Genomic DNA, 23,052 nt, shown 5'->3' on the forward strand with positions numbered 1-23,052 from the left:
AAAATCCTTTGATTCATTCCATTCATAGAGCATCGTTAACCACGCCAAAACCGTTCATTTTTTCGCTATGGAAATAATATCCTAAATAATCCTAATATGTCCTTACACGACTCTAAAATTGTCACCATATTTAATAATAAATCATCCACGGCTTAACCAAGAGTTAAGAGATAACAGATAAACAGACACTCTTTTGAGTTTGTAATGATGATTTAAATATAACGAAGATGCTCTCATTTTTTAAATTGTAACGTCAGAGAAAGAACTATAGTAAATTAAATATAATACGAAACAAGTGACAACAAAATACAACTTTGTACAATTTCTCTTGCAACAGTAATTGTTTGCTATAAAATTGTTGTAGAAGACAGTAAAAAGTTGGTTTTGTAGAGGAAAGTAATGGACAGGCTGCGCTTGTTGTTTTCTTAAATTAATTTGAATACAAGTTGCCTTTAACTTAGGAAGTTCTGTCACTGACACAGATACACTAGATTCCTTAAGGAAGATTCCTACACGTAATTCATGGACGGTCCATGAATTACGTGCAACGTTTTTGACGATTTTCAATTACCCTCCCCTCCATAAGATTTGCCTCGCGTGCCGTCGACAAGTGCCGTTCGAGTGTAAGAAGTATATGACCTTTTTCAACTTTCCCTGATCTCCCGTGAGATTTGGCATCAAATATTATATTATTATTTATAGCAAGGCTGCTCAACCCCAGGCCCGTGGGCCACATTATGGCCCGCGAAAGAATTTGAAATGGCCCGCACAAGGAAGTTTTGAATATCCCGCCAAACTGAGACGCGAAGGAACGAATTAACTGAGTAACATATTTCAGACTTGTTGCTATTGTCAACATTAGATTTATCACCCAACATAAATAAATTGTTAAAAGACATACAACTGCAAAAATCTCATTAATATCAAAAAATTAATGTATGCCTATATAACCCATTGAATATATTTAATTAAGCCTAAGTTAATGGCCCGTTATAAATGTCGAAATCCACCGTTTGGCCCCATTGTAAAAAAGGTTGAGCAGCCTTGATTTACAGTATCCGAATTATGGGTTTAAAATAGTAAAAATTTCGGAAACAGGCAATAGGTTTTGCTTGAGGCAATTGTGTATTTTAGCGTTTGGAGATGCAGTGATAATGTTTTTTTTTCTTATAAAATAACAAACGAGCATACGGGTCACCTGATGGAAAGCAACTACCGTCGCCCATGGGCACTTGCAACATCAGAAGAGCTGCAGGTGCATTGCCGGCCTTTTAAGAGAGAATATACTCTCTTCTTGAAAGTTTGGTTTTTGTTTTACCGTTTTTGAAGCTCTTTACAATGAGTCAGAGACATACCTTAGTTTGAATAGCTTATCAAAATCACAAATTCTCACACCTGTCACATAGAGTAAATAGCTATGTAAGAAGAGGTAAAGCGAGCGATTAATACCTACGTATAATGGTGCGCTTATACGGGCAACTAAAATTGCTCAACTCCAGTCACTTCTCGTCAACTTTGACGTCACGGCTATATCAAGCAATTTGCGGCAACAAGCAGCAATTTTGCGCAATACAATATTGAGTGATGTGGCTATCGAATATATTTTGAGCGATATGACATTGAGCGATATGAAAGAAATTGCTCCAGATTGCTCCATTCGTATCGCCGAACAATTATTGCCGTAATTATTGCCCGTGCAAGCGCTTCTTTATAGATATATTATATTCAACAGATCAGCAGGTCCAATGATTAAAACATCTTAAGGTTTGTCCACGTTCGGCCATTTTGGATAACCATAATAACTGCTACCATGAATACCATGTTAAATGATAATATTATAATGATGTTACCTATAGATTGCATAGTAATAATTGACGGGGACTAACTATAGATGATATTTTTTGTGCATGATCAGTTGCCATGTATGAGTTCAACATAATACATATTTTGGAATAACAACACGTCACCTGTTAACATTAAGATTATAACGATACCATGTAAAGATGAACTCATAATAGAATTTGCAAGAATTTGCTTTAGTCAGAGTGCAAAAACGTTGGGAAAGAAACTATACCATAACGTATAATGTAGTTACCATCGACAACTATTTAAATAAACACAAACTCATTATCTAATTATAAATAGAATACAGGTAGTCCCAACAAAGAGTAATTTAATATTTCGTGTATAGATACAAAACTCCGAACACTTACTTGCTTGTCAGTTAAGTATTGTAGAATGTAGGTAATGTTATATGTCATCAACTTATACAAAATCTATACTTTACAGCAATTGTATATTAATACAATAGGCAATAACTTGGGGTTATTATAGCTTCATTAATTTTGGCACCACAGAATGATGGAGAATTTTGAAATCCAGCATCCAAGTCCTTTGTAAACAGACAAGAGTGTCCCACTAAAAAATCTGTCCATTTTAATCAGTAAGTACTGAATATTAGACATGTTACATACCTACATAACAGAAAAATATGTTTTATGTGTACAACAAACATCTTACCTAATTTTTTAAATTATTTGTACTCAAGTCTTATCTTATTGTTAAAAAGTTGGAAATAATATTTCCTTTTTATTTACAGGTAAAAATTACATTAGTCCGTCCATCTGTCTATCCGTCCAACAGTTCATCTGTTCACTAGTTACTCTCGGTGAGTAAATACCGCGCGGGGTTCCCCTGTGTTTGTTATAAAAACAAGATTAGGGTCATTAGCATGCGTAGATAATACGAAGCCTGTTTAAGGCTTGTTAACATCACACACATACTATTATAACGGAATGTATGAATTGACCTATAATGATGTGGAATTGCGTCCCAATTCTCAAATCTCGTTCAATTAACCCGCTGATTCATTCTTATCGCATCAAGTCTTGCAAGATTGTTATAATGAGAACGGTTCACCTGTCTACAATAGCCCAGAATTTAAGTAACGTACCACAAAAAAATTTGGCAGATGGCGAACCTGCTTTATTGGTTATTTTTGATGCGCAGGGGAAATCCTTTATGTGCCCCGGGTTGGGAGTGCGAAGCACCCCGGGGGTATGTGGTTTTTTATTAGGTCTGGGTTATTTCAATTCAATGTTAGTCAGCTGTGTTTTTTAATAAAAGGGGGCAAACGAGCAAACAGGTTATCAGCCAACCGGCCTTTTAAGAAGGAATACACTCCCTTCTTGAAGGCTTGCAAGTCATTATGGTCCAGAAATACTGCTGGTGACCGTCCATTCCAGAGTTTTACTGTGTGTGGCAGAAATAGTACAGGTTTTTTGTTTTATTACTATCAAGCTAATTTTTCGTGAGTAGCTTCATTTTGATAACACGAACAACAATTTCCTCCATCAATCTCCTTGTTAATTACAGAACCCTAAAACGGAATCCTAACCAGGTGATTTTTTGTATATTGATAGGTTAATAGTCATACAATTTAAGAGTAACGTTGTCCTACAAATAGAACAGTCTATATTTGAGGACTATCAAATCGAAATATTAAATCCTTTCTATCTCTGTTAGCTACCACTTTCGAGAATTATAGCAGAGGAAATTGTAGTTTGTCTTATAAAAAAATGAAATTACTCACAAAAAATTTGTTTGATAGTAATAAAAATAATTCTAGGGAACCTGTACTAAAAGTTATTCGAAAAACACACGGTAGAAGACAAACGCTGAGGATGGATTATTTTTCAAGTAAAACTATGGCAAAACGTTGAGTCTGATATAACCCCACCTAATTACGTAGGTCCCTGCCTACGAATCGATTTCTCTGATTAACGTAGAGTCAAAATTGCAGAAGATTTTAATTGGAACCACTTGCACTGACTAGTTTTTCACCTCATAATAATTATAGTAAAGCATATTTTCATATCTTTTCATCAAGTTAACAATTATAATATAATAATTATTAACTTGATGAGAGATTATTTGAATTTCACATGATATTATATCACCAAGCCTTCAAGACTGCTTTCTGCCTGCCTTAGGGTCAATTAAGACCGGACCGCAAAGCGACGCATATCTAAATTTGTATTGAAATGACAGATTTCGTGAGTGTGAGACGTCTTGCAAATCTGTCAAATCCATACAAATTTTGAAATGTACTAGATGTCCCGCTTGGCTTCGCGCGCGTATATTAGTAATTTTACAGAAACCGTACATTTTCCCATAAAAAGCTGTACACCCTTCACGTGGTCTACTCTATATCTGTACCAAATATTGCCATAAAAATTCGTGAGATAAACCCTTTCTAATATTTCCCCCGTTTTTCCCACATTTCGGTCGTATTAGTCTTAGCGTGATAATATAATATAGCCTATAGCCTTACTCGATGCATGGTATAATATGGGAGTGATGATGATGATGATGATGAATGTAATTTGCATCGTAGCATATGCTTTCCGTTCTTAAAACAACGCCGAAACTCCCAAACTTGTATTTATAAAGAATCAGGAGTTCTCTCAGCACCTTCCGAACCACGGTATATCAGGTATATCTCGGTGCAAAATCTTACTTGCTGGTAGCATATGCTTAGAATACTTCTTACGAAACCGAAGTCACCACATGTTTCCCTATAAATTTTTAGGAGTTCCATCGATTACTCATGGATCCTTCATCAGATTTTTTGTGACACTTTTGTGAATATAATACCAAATTGGGATGATACCCTCGGAGTAATCGTTGAACATAAAAAAAAACGAACATAACACCTCCCCTATTTTGAAAGTCGGTTAAAATTGTAGCTTATGTATTATTCTGATGTATAAGCTGTATTATTGTAAGATTTATTAAAATCCGTTGAGTAGTTTTTGTGTGAAAGAGTTACAAAAATCCATACATCCATACATCCAAACAAACTTTCGCCTTTATAATATTAGTAGGATTAGTAGGATCTAGTCGCGTTGCGGTCTGAATTGAACCTTAGGTCTACCAAAAATATATTTTATCGAATATAGAACCTTCAGAACCTTCAGTTAAAAATACCTCAACATGTTCAGTTAAAACCGTTTTTTACCGCATCAAACTGGTATACATTAGTGTCATGTCACGACTGCTCATACAGTGTCATGCACACATCATACACACGACGTCATACAATAAGCCCGCCGAATATAAATCAACGGGACAAGTCAAATTGGGCAACGGAATTAATGGCGGTGCAAGAACCATAACATAACATACAGTAGGGTCAGCTTTGACTTAATATACAAGATGCGGTTGCGAGTATTGATTAAATAAAGGGCAAGTACTTTGATTCTTTTATTTACATTAACCTATCAAGCCCCATAAGGACACCGGTGACCACGACAACAATAGAATAACAATAGATTTCCAAGAATCCGCGATCGAAGGATAATACAGTTTTTAATTTTGATGTCGTTATTGGTTTAATAAGCGTCAAACTTGCTAATGTTTTCATCATGATTGGTCTCAGAAATACATCGCAAACGATCACAGAAACTCATAGAAACTCCAAATATCTAGTGTTTGACTACTTTTTGGTATTTGATGGGAACCTTAAGCCCGGGCGCGCACTAGCGGCCAGGCCGCGGCGGATATCGTTAGTATGGTGTGGTCGTGTTGCGGCCAGGTGCGCGTCGTATAGGGTGGTTTCATACTAAAGTAGGTATACATATATCTCGATGGCCGCCGCGGCTTGGCCGCTAGTGCGCGCCCGGGCTAAGAATACAAAAAAATGGTAAAATCGGCACAGACAAAATTATTACAACTTTGTTCCTTGTTCGATTGAGTATATTCTCAGAATCTCTAGGAATAGGATCTGCATTTCCACTAATTCTGAGAAGATAGCGTGTTCATTATGCAAAGGAATCAATGCCTTAGTGGCTTCAACATTCGTAGATTTGCATAACTAACTTGCTATGCACCAGTCTCATCTCAATTAAACCTTAATTTGAAGCCTGCGGTTAGATAATTGGGTGAGTTAAGCCATTTGACATTGAGAGATAGGTTTTGGTGTATTGGAGATAGGGTAGGTAGTCAACCAAGTTTTGTTGATTACAGAACCCTAAAACGGAACCCTAACCAGCTGATTTTTTGTATATTGGTTGGTTAATAGTTACGTAATTATTTAAGAGTAACATTGTCCTACAAATAGAACAACCCATATTTTAGAACCATCAAGTCAAAGTATGAAATCCTTTCTATCTCAGTTAGCTACCACTTTCAAGATTTTTCGCGATAAAAATGTTTTTTGTCTTATCAAAATGAAGCTACTCACAAAAATTAGCTTGATAGTAATAAAAAAAAATGTTCTAGGGATATTCTAATAGTCCGGGAGCTATTAGAATATTATGTTTGTTATAGAAATACTGTCTATAATAATAAGACAAGGGAAACATAATATAAATTCAAGGTACAATTGTACATTTATCCAAATGTACGGTTTCCGCATGTTTGACGAACTTTTGGGTGATATCTGATCACTTATACTGCCGCACTCAGTTACTATTCATATTTATATAGATATATATAAATTGATTACTGAAATATATTAGTTAAATAAAGATTTTGACACAAGCTCCATAAATATCCGTCAAACTCTTCATTAAATTGAAGTTTAATTGTCATTAAATTGAAGCTTTATTATAATTAACTAGCTGTCCCGGTGAACTTCGTGTCACTTTAAAACCTTCCCTGGGCTTCTACGAATATTTTAAGACTAAAATCAGCCCAATCCGTTCAGCCGTTTTCGAGTTTTAGCGCGACTAACACATTCGAAAATCCATTTTTATAAATAGGAAGATTTATTATGTCTCTAAAGTGCGGCCTGATAGATTAAACCGATCGTATATGAGAGGTATAAGATATGAACGATGTCAAGTAATGATGATGAATCGAAACTATATTCGTAGCTTTTGTCTTTCTTCATAGTCGTCAGAATCAAAAGAAGTCGTTTATCATATCGATATTTATATCTCGCAAGGAAATAAAAAAATGGAGGAAATACCGAAATTGGTATCTAGATTGATGGTCAACCCCTAAGTTCCCCCACCTGCGGGGAAAGGGCCCCCCTTCTCTGCTCCCCCCTGCGGGGCCTCTGTGAAGATTGATGCGTGCTATGGCGGCTCTCGACATAGGCGAACGCGTTGGCCAACGCGTCTGCAGACGCGTTGGCCCAATGTGTAGAACGGGCGTTCGCGCGTTGGCCGTAGGTATTTAGACGTTGGCCAACGCGCGAACGCCCGTTCTACACATTGGGCCAACGCGTCTGCAGACGCGTTGGCCAACGCGTTCGCCTATGTCGAGAGCCGCCATTACGTTTAAATACAGGTAAAACGGCACTTCATTATTGTAGAGTACTAGCGGCCCAGTACGTGCTTCGCTACGTATAAAGTTAAAAAATATATTGGAATTTGCTTGTACTGTCAACACTGAAAAAGTTACAATTTGACAGCACAATCCCCATCTAAAAAGTTTCAATTTGACTGCACAGTGATCTGTCATTTTTTGAATTCATTTGTTACAAAAAATGTGATAACTTAAGAACCACTCTACCGATTTTGTGCAAACTTCACACAAACCATCTATTAAATAGTCCGAAAAAGCGTCAAGCCCGAGTTCTTGAGTTATAAAATCACAATGATAAGTGGCATTGATTGTCTAATATACAAGGTGTAACAAAAATAAGTGATAATACTTTAGGGTCTGTATGTGTTCCCTATAGAGAGTTCACTGTGAAAGTAGCAGCGCTGAAAGACTTTTTTTACTTTTGTATGGGGAAACTCGTGACGTTCGGGCGCTTGCCCATACAAAACTGAAAAATTTTTTTGGTCTTTCAGCGCTGCTACTTTCACAGTGAACTCTCAGCTCTCTATAAGGAACACATACACACCATAAGTATTATCACTTGTTTTTGTTACACCCTGTATAAAATTCTCGTGTCACAGTTTTCGTTGCCATACTCCTCCGAAACGGCTTGACCGATTCTCATGAAATTTTGTGAGCATATTGAGTAGGTCTGAGAATCGGCCAACATCTATTTTTCATATCAAAAAATATTTATATGGCAAAACAACGTTCGCCGGGGCAGCTAGTTGTATATATAATAGAGATATAGAGATACGTCTTACTCTTATTCGGTTGCTCACTGTCGCACTCGGAGGCACGTTACGTTACGTTACGTTACTGATTACGTTATTACTAGAGATGTGCTGATCATGACTTTGGCCGATTAACCGACTAGCCGATTAGTCTGTTGTTTCGTCTGATGTTTCTGTAACGCTTGGTTAACTGCTTCGCGAGTTGCGCAGCATACGCAGCCTGCGAACGTGTCGGATCGTGTGATCCGCGAGTCGTCCGTAGAGATGAAAATTACACAATGAAATTATTAAGGCGACTGTGTTTATAAAAATTGAAAAAAGGAGGGGAGAAAGAACACCACCCTGTGGGACCCCCGCATATATATTATATAGATTTCGATATTCATTTATTCTTATTGTAAACGAAGTTAAACGAAAATAATGGATCCGTAATTTCATTTTAATGGCTGTTTCTCTACGCGTTATTTTTCTTTTCTTCGTATTGTTATGTCTTGTCTGATGTAAGAAGCATCATTAGATACTTTTCAGCTTTTCAATAAATTGGGTAGTGACTGAATAGAATGTTTATACTTCCATATCCATACTAAATAATTATAAATTCGAAAGCTTATCTGTATGTCTGCTCGTCGGTCTGTCTGTCTATGAGTCCCGGGAATAGTGACTAATATCCAGCGAATAGGATTTTCTCTACCGCTATTTGTTTTTATTACAATTACAGTATTCAGTAAGGCTCAGCTGCTATCTAGTTGTTGCTGAACGGGTTTCAGACAAAAACCAATGTGCCACAAGGTTAGGTCTCAAAGTGTCTAATTGTATCCGGTCTAGGCTTAGTGAAAACTTGGCCTTGTCAAGTACTTAATATCTTACTTTGTACATTGCTATGTAGCAATAGTAGTAAAATTGGTCAGTTAATGTCGAACTCAGCCAGAACAGGGGCTTTCTAAACTTTACACGGTTTTTACCCCTTCTAAAAAATAAGGAGGCAAACCAGCAAACGGGTCACCTGATGGAAAGCAACTACCATCACCTATGGACACTCGCAACATTAGATGAGCTGCAGGTGCGTTTTCGGCCTTTTAAGAGGGAATACTCTCTCTTCTTGAAGGCTCGCTAGTCGTATTGGTCTGGAAATACTACTGATGACAGTTCGTTACAGAGTTTTTTTGACACAAGCCTCCTCCACATCAGGTAAAAGCACCTAATATTAAACAGATGACCTTGATGACGATCATTTTCTAAACATGACTTTCTTTCCTAACTAGACAAGGTAGATCCGCCATAAAATTACAAAATAATTAATGTTCAACGGTGAAACTTACCTGTACTTTAGAATGCAAATCCATACTATTTACACTGTACTAATAGTATAAACCAGACGTTCCGCGCGGCTTCGCCCGCGTAAATAAGATATATCACAGACAAATTAGTCCACAAAAAATAGTTTTTGATCCTTCACGTAGTCTACTTCTTATCTGTGCCAAATAACAGAAAAATTGCTCCAATAGTTCGTGTGATAAGCCCTTTCAAATAATTTCCCCCCTTTTTTCCAAATTTTCTTTCTTCGCTCCTATTAGTCTTAGCGTGATAAATATAGCCTATAGCCTTCCTCGATAAATGGGCTATCTAACACTGAAATAATTTTTCAAATCGGACGAGTAGTTCCTGAGATTAGCGCGACTGAGATATTAAACAAACAAACAAACTCTTCCTAATTATAATATTAGTATAGATAAATGCGAAAGTGTATCTTTTTCTCTGTCTGTATGTCTGTTAGCTCTTCACATGTTCGTGTTCAGGAAATGACATAGGTTACTTTTTGTCCCGGAAAAATGTACGCTTCCCGCACGTTCTCCCCCCAATTTTGGCGACTGAAGAGTCGTGGGTGTCTATTAATAATAATCATAATATCTATGGACGCTTCACACCACGTCAGTCTGGCCCCGTGCTAAGTACCTGAAGGACTTGTGATACAGCCTACAGGTACCAGACAACGGAAATATATATATTTAAGATATATATACTATACATATATTTAAGATTTTTATTATATCATACACATCCATGACCCAGGAACATTGAAAAACTTTTTGTTCCATCGGCGGGATTCGAACCCGCGACCCCCGGCTTGAATTGCCACACACTCTAACCCTTGAGCCACAGAGGTCGTCATCTATTACTTTTCCATAAACAACATTACCCTAATATCTAACATTTTAATGTTAACCTGTTAACTTTAATTATTCGAGTCGTCGTATTATTTCGTTTTAAACTTGTATTATATTCCCGCCATTGCTGCAATTTTCCGAGATAAAACTTTTACAAAAGCTAAAGACGCTGGTATTGCTAATTTGCCTTTGACACCGTCTTTGTTAATCTAAAATGTATTCCTTGTTCGTAGGGTTCCGTAACCAAAGGGTAAAAACGGGACCCAATTACTAAGACTTCAATGTCTGTCCGTCTGTCTGTCTGTGTGTCTCCAGGCTGTAATTCAAGAACCGTTATAGCTAGATTTCTGAAATTTTCACAGATTATGTATATCTGTTGCCGCTTAACAAAAAATACTAAAAACAAAATAAAATGAATATTAAAGGGGGCTCCCCACAACAAACGTGATTTTTTTGCTATTTTTTGCTCGATCTCAATAACTGCAGCACATGGGTACTTGAAATATTCACAAAATACTCAGTTATATTTGTTCTTTAATAATCGATAATGAAATTTAAATAAATTAAATAATTAAGAGGGGCATACAAAAAAACACAATTTCAGCCTATTTTTCCTCGATTGAGGTACGGAACTCTTCGCGCGCGAGTTTAACTCGCACTTGGCAGATTTTTACAATTAGTAACGTCCGAGAAACCACTATTGTTAGTATGTTTAAATTAGTTTTTATTATTCATAGGTCTGAGTAATATTATCTTTTGATAACGCTGAAATTGAAATTGTTTTTATTGTCATTGAAATCAGCTATTTTGATTGGTAATAAAAGTTTTGATCAACATCGGATGCGGCCGCTTAGGGCTTCATGAATTAAAATGTTAGTGGGTTAATATTATATTTAATATATTTTGCTAAAAAATTTTTTAAAACGTTTTAAGTTACTGTTAATGTTCTTAAAACATATACATTACATAGGTACGTTTAATTGTGAGTTTTCGTAAATACGTAACAAACAAACTAATATAATACACGTATAACATTCATATTATTGGTAGAATTCTCGTAACATACTGTAGTAGGGTCATTACTACATAACTTGGAAATGAAATATTATTCCCACATCGGCATCTCATAGTACGAGCCACGTTTATCATCAAGCGCGATCCCGGCATACTTTCACCACATCCACATTCCCTCACACTTGCTTCCGCCTCCTGGTGATTAATTCGTCCCTCTAAGTTCGCTTCAATACGCGAGTGGGACAGACTGAAAACGAATCAAGATTTTAGGGCTATAGATAGAACTAGGACCCCGATTTTTATATTTCTCAAAATTTTACTGTACACGGTGGTACCTACCAAAAATTACTTTGAAAAAGATATTATATCTCTACTAATCGTAACTGCATAAGTTTTGTCTTATTGGGGAGTTTCCAACGTTTACTGTCAAGACTACGAACCCTCTAAAATATTACTCAACTAGATGACGCCAGCAATTTCGTGGCGCGTCCGTCCAAAATCCGTTTGTCGCACGGGAACCGTACATTTTTCCGGAGTAAAAAGTATCATATGTTCCTTTCCAGGACTTTAGAGGATACACCAGGGGCTAGAGAAATGAAAAAAAAGCACGTGTAATATCTATAGCTGTCTCCCTTACCTCAAGCCTATACCGCAGAACGCGATAGAGACAACTGCAGAAAATCCAGAAAATCAACGATTCGTTGTCCCCTGATTCCTTCTCCAAAACTTAACCGATTTAAGTACTTTTTTCATTAAAGATTAAAAAAAAGGTTTGATCTGTGTTCCTATGTTTTGCTTTTTTTTGTATAATCTAGCCAAATCTGTTTTCTGGACCTTTGAACACAGCGGAAAATCTGGCCTTTTTTTGGGTTTTTGAACGTTCATATCTTATTTATTAATTAAATTATGAAAAAAAAGAAAACATAGGGACATCGTACTAGTGGCCGTAGATATTCAGGAAAAAAATTATAACTCTACTAGCATTATCCAGGGAGGAAACAGGGGACAACGTTTGTATGGAAAAAAGGGCGGTGTGGACTCCTCTTAAAGTATCTATATACCAAATTTCAGCAAAATCGGTTCAGCGATTCGGACGTGAAGAGGTTACAGACAGACAGACACACTTTCACATTTATGAGGTTCGTGCGTAAAAGGCAACATAAGACATTTATCAGTATCAGTATATCCCACACCCTGTACATTTTGTGTGGTGAAAAATTATCACGCCTTTAATTGATTTGTGCTTTAACAGAGTAATTTTTATTTATATAATATTATGTAGATGTGTTTAATCATCATTCAATCAATATGTGACGACGCGAGCCCTCACAAAGCTCGGCTTTTGCTAGTATATTTATAATCGATAACGACCCCCGTGGCTCAGTGGTTGGGCGTGTTAGCAACGCTCATGCGTGGTGGGTTCTAATCCCGCTGACGAAACAAAAAAGTTTTCAATGTTCCTGGGTCATGGATGTGTATTAAATATATTGTGTATCATTTTTAGAAAATGTCATTTCATTCGTGTTTTATCGAATACCAAGCAAAGCTCGGTCAAATAGCTAGTTATTATTAATCTCACAAAAGCCCTAATATTTACAGGCGAACCTTTAAAATGTATATATCACTATGATTTTAAGAGTCCCTTTTAAGTGTATGAGCCGTAAGCCGAGATTCGCCGGTCGCCGATTTCATATTTACGAAGCCGACCAAGTATTGCAATAACAACCTAAGTGGATTACTCTGTTAACGCCCGGGAAACACCCTATCGATTTCTTATTTCAAGGCTTTCTGAGGGATAAGTAGCTAACTTTGAAATAAAACCTTCATACGAAAATGTGAAAATTATCCTTCTATGTTTTTATCTAGTCACCGCACGAGACGAATATTAATTACTTAACTGTGGTTTTAAATGAATTTTGACATAATATATTATAATATCTTTAACTATAATTTTAACATAAGTTAACACCACGTCCTCGTCAGTCCGGCCCCGTGGTAAGTACCTACCTGAAGGACTTGTGTTACGGGTACCAGACAACGGAAATATATTTAATACTTTTTATAATATACATATTATACATTTAAGATTTTTTATTATATAATACGGTACATAAATTTAATATACATCCAGACCCAGGAACATTGAAAACTTTTTGTTCCGTCGGCGGAATTCGAACCCGCGACCCCGGCTTGAGCTACCAACTCGCTCATCAACTGAGCCACAGAGGTCGTCAAATACGTAGTCTGTCTCTTCATTGAATAGTTCAATATCTATGAGTGCGACGCCGCCTTCGTGGTCTAGTGGTACAGAGCGCGGCTCTTGACTCGGAGGTCGTGGGTTCGATTCCCGCGTTGGAAACATGTTATTTCCAAGTTTGGTTAGGACAATGCAGGCAGATCACCTGATTGTCTGACAAGTAAGATGATCCATGCGTCGGATGGGCATGTATAAAGTCGGTCCTGCGCCTGATCTCTCGCCAGTCGTGTCGGTCTTCCGTCCCACTGGCTTATGAGAGTAAAGGAATAGAGAGTGCTCTTGTGTACTGCGCACACACTCGGGCACTATAAAATTACTCCTGCGTAGCTGGCTTGATTTCAATGAAACCGGCCACCGTCACCGAAATCGGTGTGGGAGCTATTATTATTATTATCTATGAGTGCGCTAGGTCTAACTTGTATTTAGTTACTAGCTTTTGCCCGCGGCTTCGCTCGCGTGGAATTCGAAAATCGTGTACAATACGTATATATTTGCAAATCTCCTTTAGAAACATGATGTTTTTCCAAGACCAAAAGTAGCCTATGTTACTCTCCATCCTTTCACCTAAGTCGATGCCAAAAATCAAGTCAATTGGTTGCTTCGTTAGGCTGCGAAGAAAGGACAAACAAACAAACACACTTTCGCATTTATAATATTAGTATGGATAGCTGTTGCCCGCGACTTCGTCCGCGTTAGCATAGTATAATAACGGAAATGGATAATTCTCTCCTTTTTATGGTCCCTTAATCAAATGGTAAAAAACGGAACCCGATTACAAAGATATAATATCAGCCTGTCCGTCTGTCCATATCCAGGCAAATCCAGATATTAATCAATGTATGTTTTACTATTAATTAATAACTTAGTTTGTTCCTAAGGAATAAGAATTAAAACTCAACACTAACGACGCAACATGTTTTTGCTTGGCAACATTACCAGGAGGGGAGGGCGGGGGGGGGGGGGGCGATGATGATCTATGATCTCTGATCTACATCCAAGGGCGTCGCCAAGGGGGGGCAAAGAGGGGCAGCTGCCCCCCCCCCCCCCCCTAGAGATTCTAAAAAAGTTGCCAAATATAATGCAAACAACGACCACTATAAATTAAAATCTGATAATTAAAAAAATACAATGTTATTTTAACTTATTTACAAGTTTTTTATTTCATAGTCAAGAGCTCGTGCTCGTAGCTTTACACATTGGACTTCGTACTGTCACAGAATATATTATATTTATATAGTACTAAGATACTGTTTTTACAATCGCTGTAGATGTAAGGCTCGTAGTACAAGTGAAAACCTTCATGTGCTGTCGACTTTACCTACAATTTATACCTACTTTTCTCATTCGTAGAGAATGAGAAAAGTATGAATTGTAGCAGGTAAAGTCAACTTGCTGCGCCATCGGCTGGCGACGCCCTTGTCTACATCTTTAACTATATGAGAAAACTTATAATAATTCTGTTAGTGTTAGATCTGTTAATTATAATAATTAAAAATCAAACAGATTTAATTTTATTATGTTGCTTGGTATCGCCAAATCACGCCTTGTTTCGTTTCAGTGTGAATAAACCTTATTATTCCAAGTTTAGAAACAACTTACCTGTTTTATACGACGACCTCTGTGGCTCAGTGGTGAGCGCGTTGGTAGCTCAAGCCGGGGGTCGCGGGTTCGAATCCCGCCGACGGAACAAAAAGTTTTCAATGTTCCCGGGTCTGGATGTGTATTAAATATGTGTAGATATGATATAATAAAAATCTTAAATATATGTATAGTATAAAAGTATTAAATATATTTCCGTTGTCTGGTACCTGTAACACAAGTCCTTTAGGTACTTAGCACGGGGCCAGACTGACCTGGTGTGAAACATCCATAGATATTATTATTATGATATTATTATTATTTATATTTAAGTGGCTGAACATGTCTGAAGAGTTTTTCACAATAAAAACTTGCTCCTCCCTTCATAATAAAAGCTTGTTATAGCATCAAATCGTATCTGATATTGTCCTGTAGATTATGACGTAGCGATTCTGACGATAAATACGATAGATCAATGATAAGGGCCCTCCAGGGCTATTGTGAATTTTGACGATAAAGATACTTGCCTCGACGCGATTTCACTGGAAATCTATATTGAAAGCTTTTATTTGTTTTGGAGATATCGCTACGATTATGGAAATACGATTGGTGTTTTATAAATAAACTAGTTGTTGCCCGCGACTTCGTCCGCGTCAACATAGTATAATAACAAAGATGGATAGTCCGCTAACAAAATGAAAAAAGTAAAATATAACCTGCTCCTTTTTGGAAGTCGGTTAAAAAGTAGCCTAAGTTACACCTTACTACATCAGCTATCTACCAAAAAAAGTCCCGGCAAAATAGCTCCAGCCGTTTCAGAGATTAGCTGGAACAAACAGACAGACAGACAGACATACAGACAAAAATTTTAAAAAATGTTGTTTTGGTGTATGTAGCGTATATTAGATTCATAATATGCTGCATGTAGTAAAAAACGGTTCTTTCAATATTACAAACAGACACTCCAATTTTATTTATATGTATAGATTATAATCTGTGAGTATTGACTGCACAATAATTGTTTTTAAAATAGATTAGATTTGATCCTAAAATATATAACTTTTTTCTTAAAAAAGGAGAAATATAACTCCGTGACATCGTTTTGTTTAACTAAAAATTATATTTTATTTATTAAAATTCTAAAAACGATATTTTGGCTTCCATATCGATTGTAGATCATGCCGCAAGTATTATTTTTCAAAAATTTTCAATGTACAGAATTGACTATCCTACGATTTTATTATATGTAAAGATTTCTTATAAAAATGCGATGATTGCAAACCATCCTGATTTATAAATTATTCGATGGCCACGGAAAAACACTTGATTCAAAGAGTAAATAATAAATATTCATCGACAAAAACCCGGAAAGGAATTGGTGCGACAAAAATGCTCAAAATAGAAATTGCAATTCGCTTTAAGGCAACCAAATACATTGATTTTATCATTTATTTGAGTTTGCGTTTGAATTATCTCCTTTAAGCCCACTACGTAGGGAATTAATAAGGAAACATCTTGTAATTGATCTAAATTGATAATTTATATTAGCATTTGACTTCTTATTTTATGTGAGAAGGTTAATTAACATAAAGTCTCAGTCATTAATAATAATACTATGAATAGAAAAGATTTATTTGTTCGTTTCCAAATTGCATCAAAAAGGATAAGAAACTGAGCTGATCAGGTTAGGATTCAGTTTTAGGGTACCGTAGTCAACCAAGTTTTGTTGATTACAGAACCCTAAAACAAGAAAACTTAGTTGACTAAGAAAATTAGCTTGATAGTAATAAAAAAAAAATTGTTCTAGGGCTCCCTGACTATAAAATGGGAATTTTATAGTCGATCGCGGATTCCTGGAAATCTATTGTTATTCTATTGTTATCGCGGTTGAATTTGACCGCTTGGGAGTTGATAGGTTAAATGAAGGATTTGATATTATAAGCCATCACATTCATCATCAAAATCTTCATTGAATTATAATTAAACTAGATGTTCCACGCGGTTTCGCTCGCGTAATTTAGGAATGTCACGGAAACCGTACATTTTTCCGCAAAACAGAAACCGTTGTCCTTTCACGTGGTATATTCTTATTGTGTGCCAAATAACATAAAAAAATGCTCCAGTACTTTCAAATAAGCTCTTTCAAATAATTTTCCCCGTTTTTTCCACACTTTCCTCTATTTCTTCGCTCCTATTATTCTTAGCGCAATAAAATATAGCCTATAGCCTTTCTCGATAAATAGGCTATCTAACACTGAAAGAATTTTTCAAATTGGACTAGTAGTTCCTGAGATTAGCGCGTTCAAACAAACAAACAAACTCTTCCAATAAAAATATTATTAAAAAAAAAAAAATTAGTATAGATACTAAAAAATATTCTGAGAGCGAAAGTTAAAGTGCCAATAGCCGAGTGTTTTACCCTACATCAAACTAAAACTGTCTTCCTTAAGTATATCTTTACAAGCCTATCTTAACTTTATGCCCTCAATTGCCGGTACATGAGTACGGAGGCGTATCCCGAGTGCCCATATTTTACACACATTGTCCTCATAATCACACGATGTCACCAGCTTTATGACTTTCATATTTTACACGGCATGTGCTGAATTTGCTGTGGATTTCGTGTCGTTTTCATTTTACTGCCTTCATGGTATAAATACACTGCAAAAATAATTCCTAGTGTTTTGTTACTTACATGTCTTATATCAACATAAGATAATCTTAATTAAAAGACAGTTTGACAGTTCGTTCCCACTACTAGACACCTAAGACACCCTCAAAGTCTAGCTATACTTATAATATAACTTACTAAATTTATTCATCTATTGAACAGTTGATTAGAAAAAAAATCAGTACCTACAATACATAATATTGGTCTCAAAACAACTGTTCAATAAATGTTCAAATCTTTTGTGGTAAGACCGTCATACTTTAAGAAAGTTTAAGGGTGTCTGGCAGCTGTCAAAAATTTCCGGCACTGGAAGACGAGATTCCTCCACTTACCGCGAAGAATAATATAAGCTATGAAAGCTTGAGCTTTACTCTTTCTTGAAGGTCAGGTAGACCTTCAGAACTGGATACCTCCTAAAGTAACCGCGACAGAAACTCCATAGTTGTTAGTCGTTCTTACCTCTGTAAAATCACAATAAGGTAAACTTTCAGCTTTCCGAAACTGAGGAAGGTCTGGCCATCGCACGCTCTTACTCTATAATATTATATTGTATTTTGTAAAAAATATTACCAATATGAATAACAGCTAAAGGACTTAAGGATTTCTTTGTAAGCTCTTCTATTATTTATCTAAGAGTAGCAGGGACACAATCTAGAGAAAACATCCTTTTAAACGTAATGAAGATGAGTTGGGCTTATATAGAGCAAATTTTATGCATTACACTGAAGAACCTTCTTTATTTTTGTGGAACATTATCCGCATAATCCAATCTAGATTTAAAAATCTTAGCCTTGATACGAGATTTATACTCGCGTCTCGTGGCTCGGCTCGCGGTGCGTCTCGCAGCTCGCGTCGAAGCGCGAGTGTAAACACAAAGCTCGCGTCCCCCTCGAGCTCCTTTGGAAATCGCTCCCGACGCGAGCCCTGCGAGCCGCGAGCCGCGCCGCGAGACGAGTCGCGAGACGAGCCGCGGGCTCGAGTTTACACTCAGGGCTCGCGGCGCATCTCGCGGCTCGCCTCGTGGCTCGCGCGCGAGTGTTAATCGAGTATAAGTGTCATATTGGTTTAAAGTTCACGTCATCAGGTCCTATGTAGAGGTAAGCAGTAATATTTAAGAAAGTTTGCCAAAAATGATTTTATTAGTAATCCAAGAATTACGAACAGAAAGTTTCACAAGTCCAATATCCCTTTCAAATATGGGCTCAGATTATTTTAAAGGGATATACAAAGTCAAATGTTTAGAACAAATTATCACAATCGAAGAAGCCAATACTTTAGTACATTGAGTCGATAAATATTTACAATAATTAAGATATGTCTATACAATTTAATTTATTGCTATTTACATCAGATAACACCGTACTTACATTTTACAATATGGAAATAGATACAAACCTCTACTGCTACGTGTGCTACGCACGAAACCTGTACTTACATGAAAAAACTAACAATCCTCACTTGAAAGCTTAAACCACGTTAAATATTAAATCGTTCTTTAGAACTACCTAATTAATTTCATTCTGGATGGATAAGAATAAATGTCGGTTTGAGCAAAGTTGGCGTTTTACCGTTTAATACAAAGTAACTTCTTAAAAGCTCGCCTAAAGTCCATGTTGAAAATCGTATAGATCAGCGGATTGAGCGCCGAATTTACGTAGCCGAGCCACGTCACGAAATTGATGAACTTGTTCGACAGACAGCAGCTCGAGCAGAACGGTATCACGAGGTAGAGCACGAAAAATGGGAGCCAACACACGACGAATACTCCCATTATGATGCCCAGAGTCCGCGCGGCGCGCCGCTCCCGGGTCAGCGAGATCCGCTGCTTCTCCTCGATGAACTGGTAGACTGTGTTTTGCTGGTGCGTCCTCGGCGCCTTGGGTTTCGTCACCGATGACGAGTCCAGCACCTCGATCTCCCCGTCGTGCGTCTCCTTGGAGTTGCTCTCCGACGACGTGTTCCTGTTCTCGTGATTGTCGGCCGTCTCCGTCACCGAGTTGTCGTTGGACAGGATCGGTATTATGAGCTTGTTCTGCGACTTGTCGTCCTTGCTCCAGTACCGCTTGATCTGCTTTTTCTTGGGCGTCACCTTCTTCGATTTCCTCTGCTTTTTTTCGCCCTGGTGCTCGTTGTGGTTCGCCTCGGAGCTCACGGAGTCCTGGTCGTGGTCGTCCTTCCCCTTGTTGTGGCCGCACGATATCGTGCTGATCTTCGTCGCTTTAGCGCGGTCCCTCAACCTTTTCTTAGTGGCTAAATAAATTTCGAAATACACAACCGTCATTATAACTAGGGGTATGTAGAAGGAGCCGGACGAGGAGAAGATGACGAAGCCGGGCTGCGAGGTGAGGCGACAGGGCGTGTCCGGCTCGAAGACGTCCGGCCAGTCGTTCCAGCCCAGCAGCGGCGGGGAGCTGATGATAAGCGATAGAATCCACACGATGCCGATCATCAGGAGCACCCTCTGCAGCGTCCGCTTCTGCGCGTAGTTAATGGGGTCCGTGATCGCCCAGTAGCGGTCGAGCGCGATCGCGCACAGGTTGAGGATGGAGGAGGTGCAGCACATGATGTCGCAGGTCAGCCACATCTTGCACATGTAGATGCCGAACACCCACTGCCCAAGGATGGAATAGGCGACATTGAGAGGTAGCACTAGGATGGCGACCGTTAAGTCGGCTACTGCGAGCGATACGATGAAGAAGTTCTGGACTATCCGGAGCGGTTTGTAGGTGAAGACGCTGAGTATGACGAGGATGTTCCCGACGATGGTGGATACGATGATGAGGGTCAGCACTATGGCGGTGCAGATGGCCTCCCATTCCGGCACAGCCAGCGTGATGCCGAAGCTGCTGGGGTATACGGGGTCGTCTGCCACGGCGCAGTCGTTGGCGATATCGATCTCGTACGACTCGGAGAAATTGACGTCGGATATATTGGCGTAAGCGTATGTGTAGGTCTGCCCCATGGTGATTCTATGATTCAGTTTCACGTGCCATTATTTATGTTGGGGAGGACGTTCCGTTTCCCCGCGCCGAGCGACCCCCAGTAGTAAGTCTTCATTTGATCCGATATTATTTTCTTTAGGTGAAATATTTTAAACGGCATTTTGTGTAACTGAATACGCCTTTCAAATTTATTGAATAAATATTAATAATTTCCCTATTATGTTCGTATATTTCTTTATTGGATTCGTATTTTATTTCTTCGAGTTGGCGAATGATTGATCTGTAACAAGAGAAAACACGTATAAAGAGGTGTTCACAACATATGAAAGGTTATGAGTACAATTATGATTATTTGCTAAATTATCATAATCATATTATTTTGTTCATTTCTAGATTTTATACAAAAACTCTACCACATTGTAAAATCGGATTTTTTTAATTAAACCTATTATGCCTAGATGTTTTCCGTAACTTATTCGTACCGCAAAATAATCTATCGTACATCAACTGTATTTTCGGGATAGCGACCATCCTATATCCTTTTACGAGACCCTAGCCAGTTTCACCACTTCCTGATAAAGTGCCGGATCGGCTATCCACAACTTTTTTGACAGATTCTCCATACTTCATCTGTAAAGTTAATGGTGGATAGCCTATTCGGCATTATTGCGATATATGTTTATAGAAGAGATTTCTTTATAATGAAACAGCAGTATTTCTCCAATTAACTTACTTTTATTACTTTTTATGATTTTACAAAACTTTACACACTATGCACCGATAGCCATTTTTACAGGAAGGAAGTGGTATTGCAGAAACCACAGATAACAAAACAAGTTGATCTACAGAATAAAAAGAAAAATTTGTGTTGCTATTTCAACAGGCATTTATCAGGAAGTGGTGAAACTGGCCCTTAAAATATTTTCAGTTAAATTTGATCGTAGACTAAAAGCAAAAAACTTGATATTATTAGCGTAGAAAAATCTGGACTTCAGTCTATTATAATTATGAGCCTTTGATCTCAGTGAGAAAATTGCTACGAGGAAAATAAGTTGTGACAGAATAAAAATTAAATTCCCATTACGGCCAGAATAAGAGAGTTCTGGAAAACGTAATCAGTCCCTTAGTCTGCCTTCACATTAAGGTGGGATTTCACCAAACACACATAAAACTTAGTTTTATAAAACTTAGTTCCCATTGAACGCGTTCATGCTGCGACGTAAATCTCGTTTTGTATCAATTGGATTTCACAAACTTCTTTTGATCGCGATTATTAAATCTAAGTTTACGTGACGTCACGCGATTATTTTACATGTTTTCATCATTTTAAAACCTTTTCAAGTTAATTTAACTACAAAATAGCAAGAAACAATACATAAACTAACAAACACATGTGTCAAAACTGTCATCTTGACATTTCTTTTGTCTATGTTTTTCGTTCCGCCATGACAGGGCTTGAACGGGTTTTATGACGTTAATCTTCGGACTTTGGACGTTCAGAAGATAAAACTCGGATTTGCTGTGAACGCGTTCAGTTTATGCTGGTGAAATGCATTTCGATATTATAATCGCGTTTATACGTTTTGAACCGGTTCAGAGTGCTTTGAACGCGTTCCATTTTTTTGATGAAATCGCCCCTTAGTTGCGTGCCGCGCGGCTCGTTTTAGTATAGCAGTCGCGCGGCTGCCGCACTACTCGCGACATGTGAAGGCAGCCTTACTATTTCACTTGCCAGTTGAACAGCTAATGTTTTTATATAATTCAGAATCTAATGAAATGAAATGAAAATATTTACTTCTAAATAGGTTAACAAAGTTAACACTTTTAGAACGTCGCGTCTACATGAGGCCTACCACCAGGCCCAATATTTTCTTCACTTTATGAGTTATATTTTTGTTTAGTTGAAGTCCCACAAATACAGATTTCTCCGGAGTTTATTGTTTGGTCTAAACTATTTTGACTATATTGTACATTTATATACATTTATAATAATATATTTGTGACATACGAGTTTGACGACTTTCTTATGTTTAAAAAAAACTGAACTCGGATCCAACATAGACTGAATAACAAGTAAAGTAATTATTATACTTAAACACTTATAACCTCTTTTGTATAAATTACTAGTATTAATAATTTTTATCATATTATTCAAACTAGCTATTTGACCGAGCTATGCTCGGTATTCGATAGAACACGAATAAAATGACATTTTCTAAAAATGATTCCTAGCTAGATCGATTTATCGCCCCCGAAACTCCCTATATACTAAATTTCATGAAAATCATTGGAGCCAATTCCGAGATTCCAATTATATTATATATTATATACAAGAATTGCTCGTTTAAAGATACAAGAT

General features: G+C 37.4%; 1 protein-coding gene and 1 long non-coding RNA gene across 2 annotated transcripts in view; both read right to left on the minus strand.

The window, feature by feature from the left end:
* Positions 1-1,621: 1,621 nt before the first annotated feature.
* Positions 1,622-21,909, minus strand: LOC121733755. The gene is made up of 4 exons (XR_006036608.1): positions 21,897-21,909; positions 21,859-21,864; positions 21,222-21,225; positions 1,622-1,703 (listed from the first exon to the last, which is right to left on the minus strand). It is a non-coding gene; the product is annotated as an uncharacterized LOC121733755 (long non-coding RNA).
* The window catches only part of LOC121733754 (octopamine receptor), a 79,565-nt gene continuing 75,462 nt past the window's right edge, over positions 18,950-23,052 (minus strand). Inside the window, exon 2 of the mRNA XM_042124102.1 lies at positions 18,950-20,973. Coding sequence (XP_041980036.1) covers positions 19,316-20,713 — 1,398 coding nt within the window. The 5' untranslated portion in view covers positions 20,714-20,973 and the 3' untranslated portion in view covers positions 18,950-19,315. The remainder of the gene's footprint in view (positions 20,974-23,052) is intronic.

The sequence above is a fragment of the Aricia agestis genome, chromosome 14 (assembly GCF_905147365.1).
Source record: "Aricia agestis chromosome 14, ilAriAges1.1, whole genome shotgun sequence".
Taxonomy (NCBI): Eukaryota; Metazoa; Arthropoda; class Insecta; order Lepidoptera; family Lycaenidae; genus Aricia; species Aricia agestis.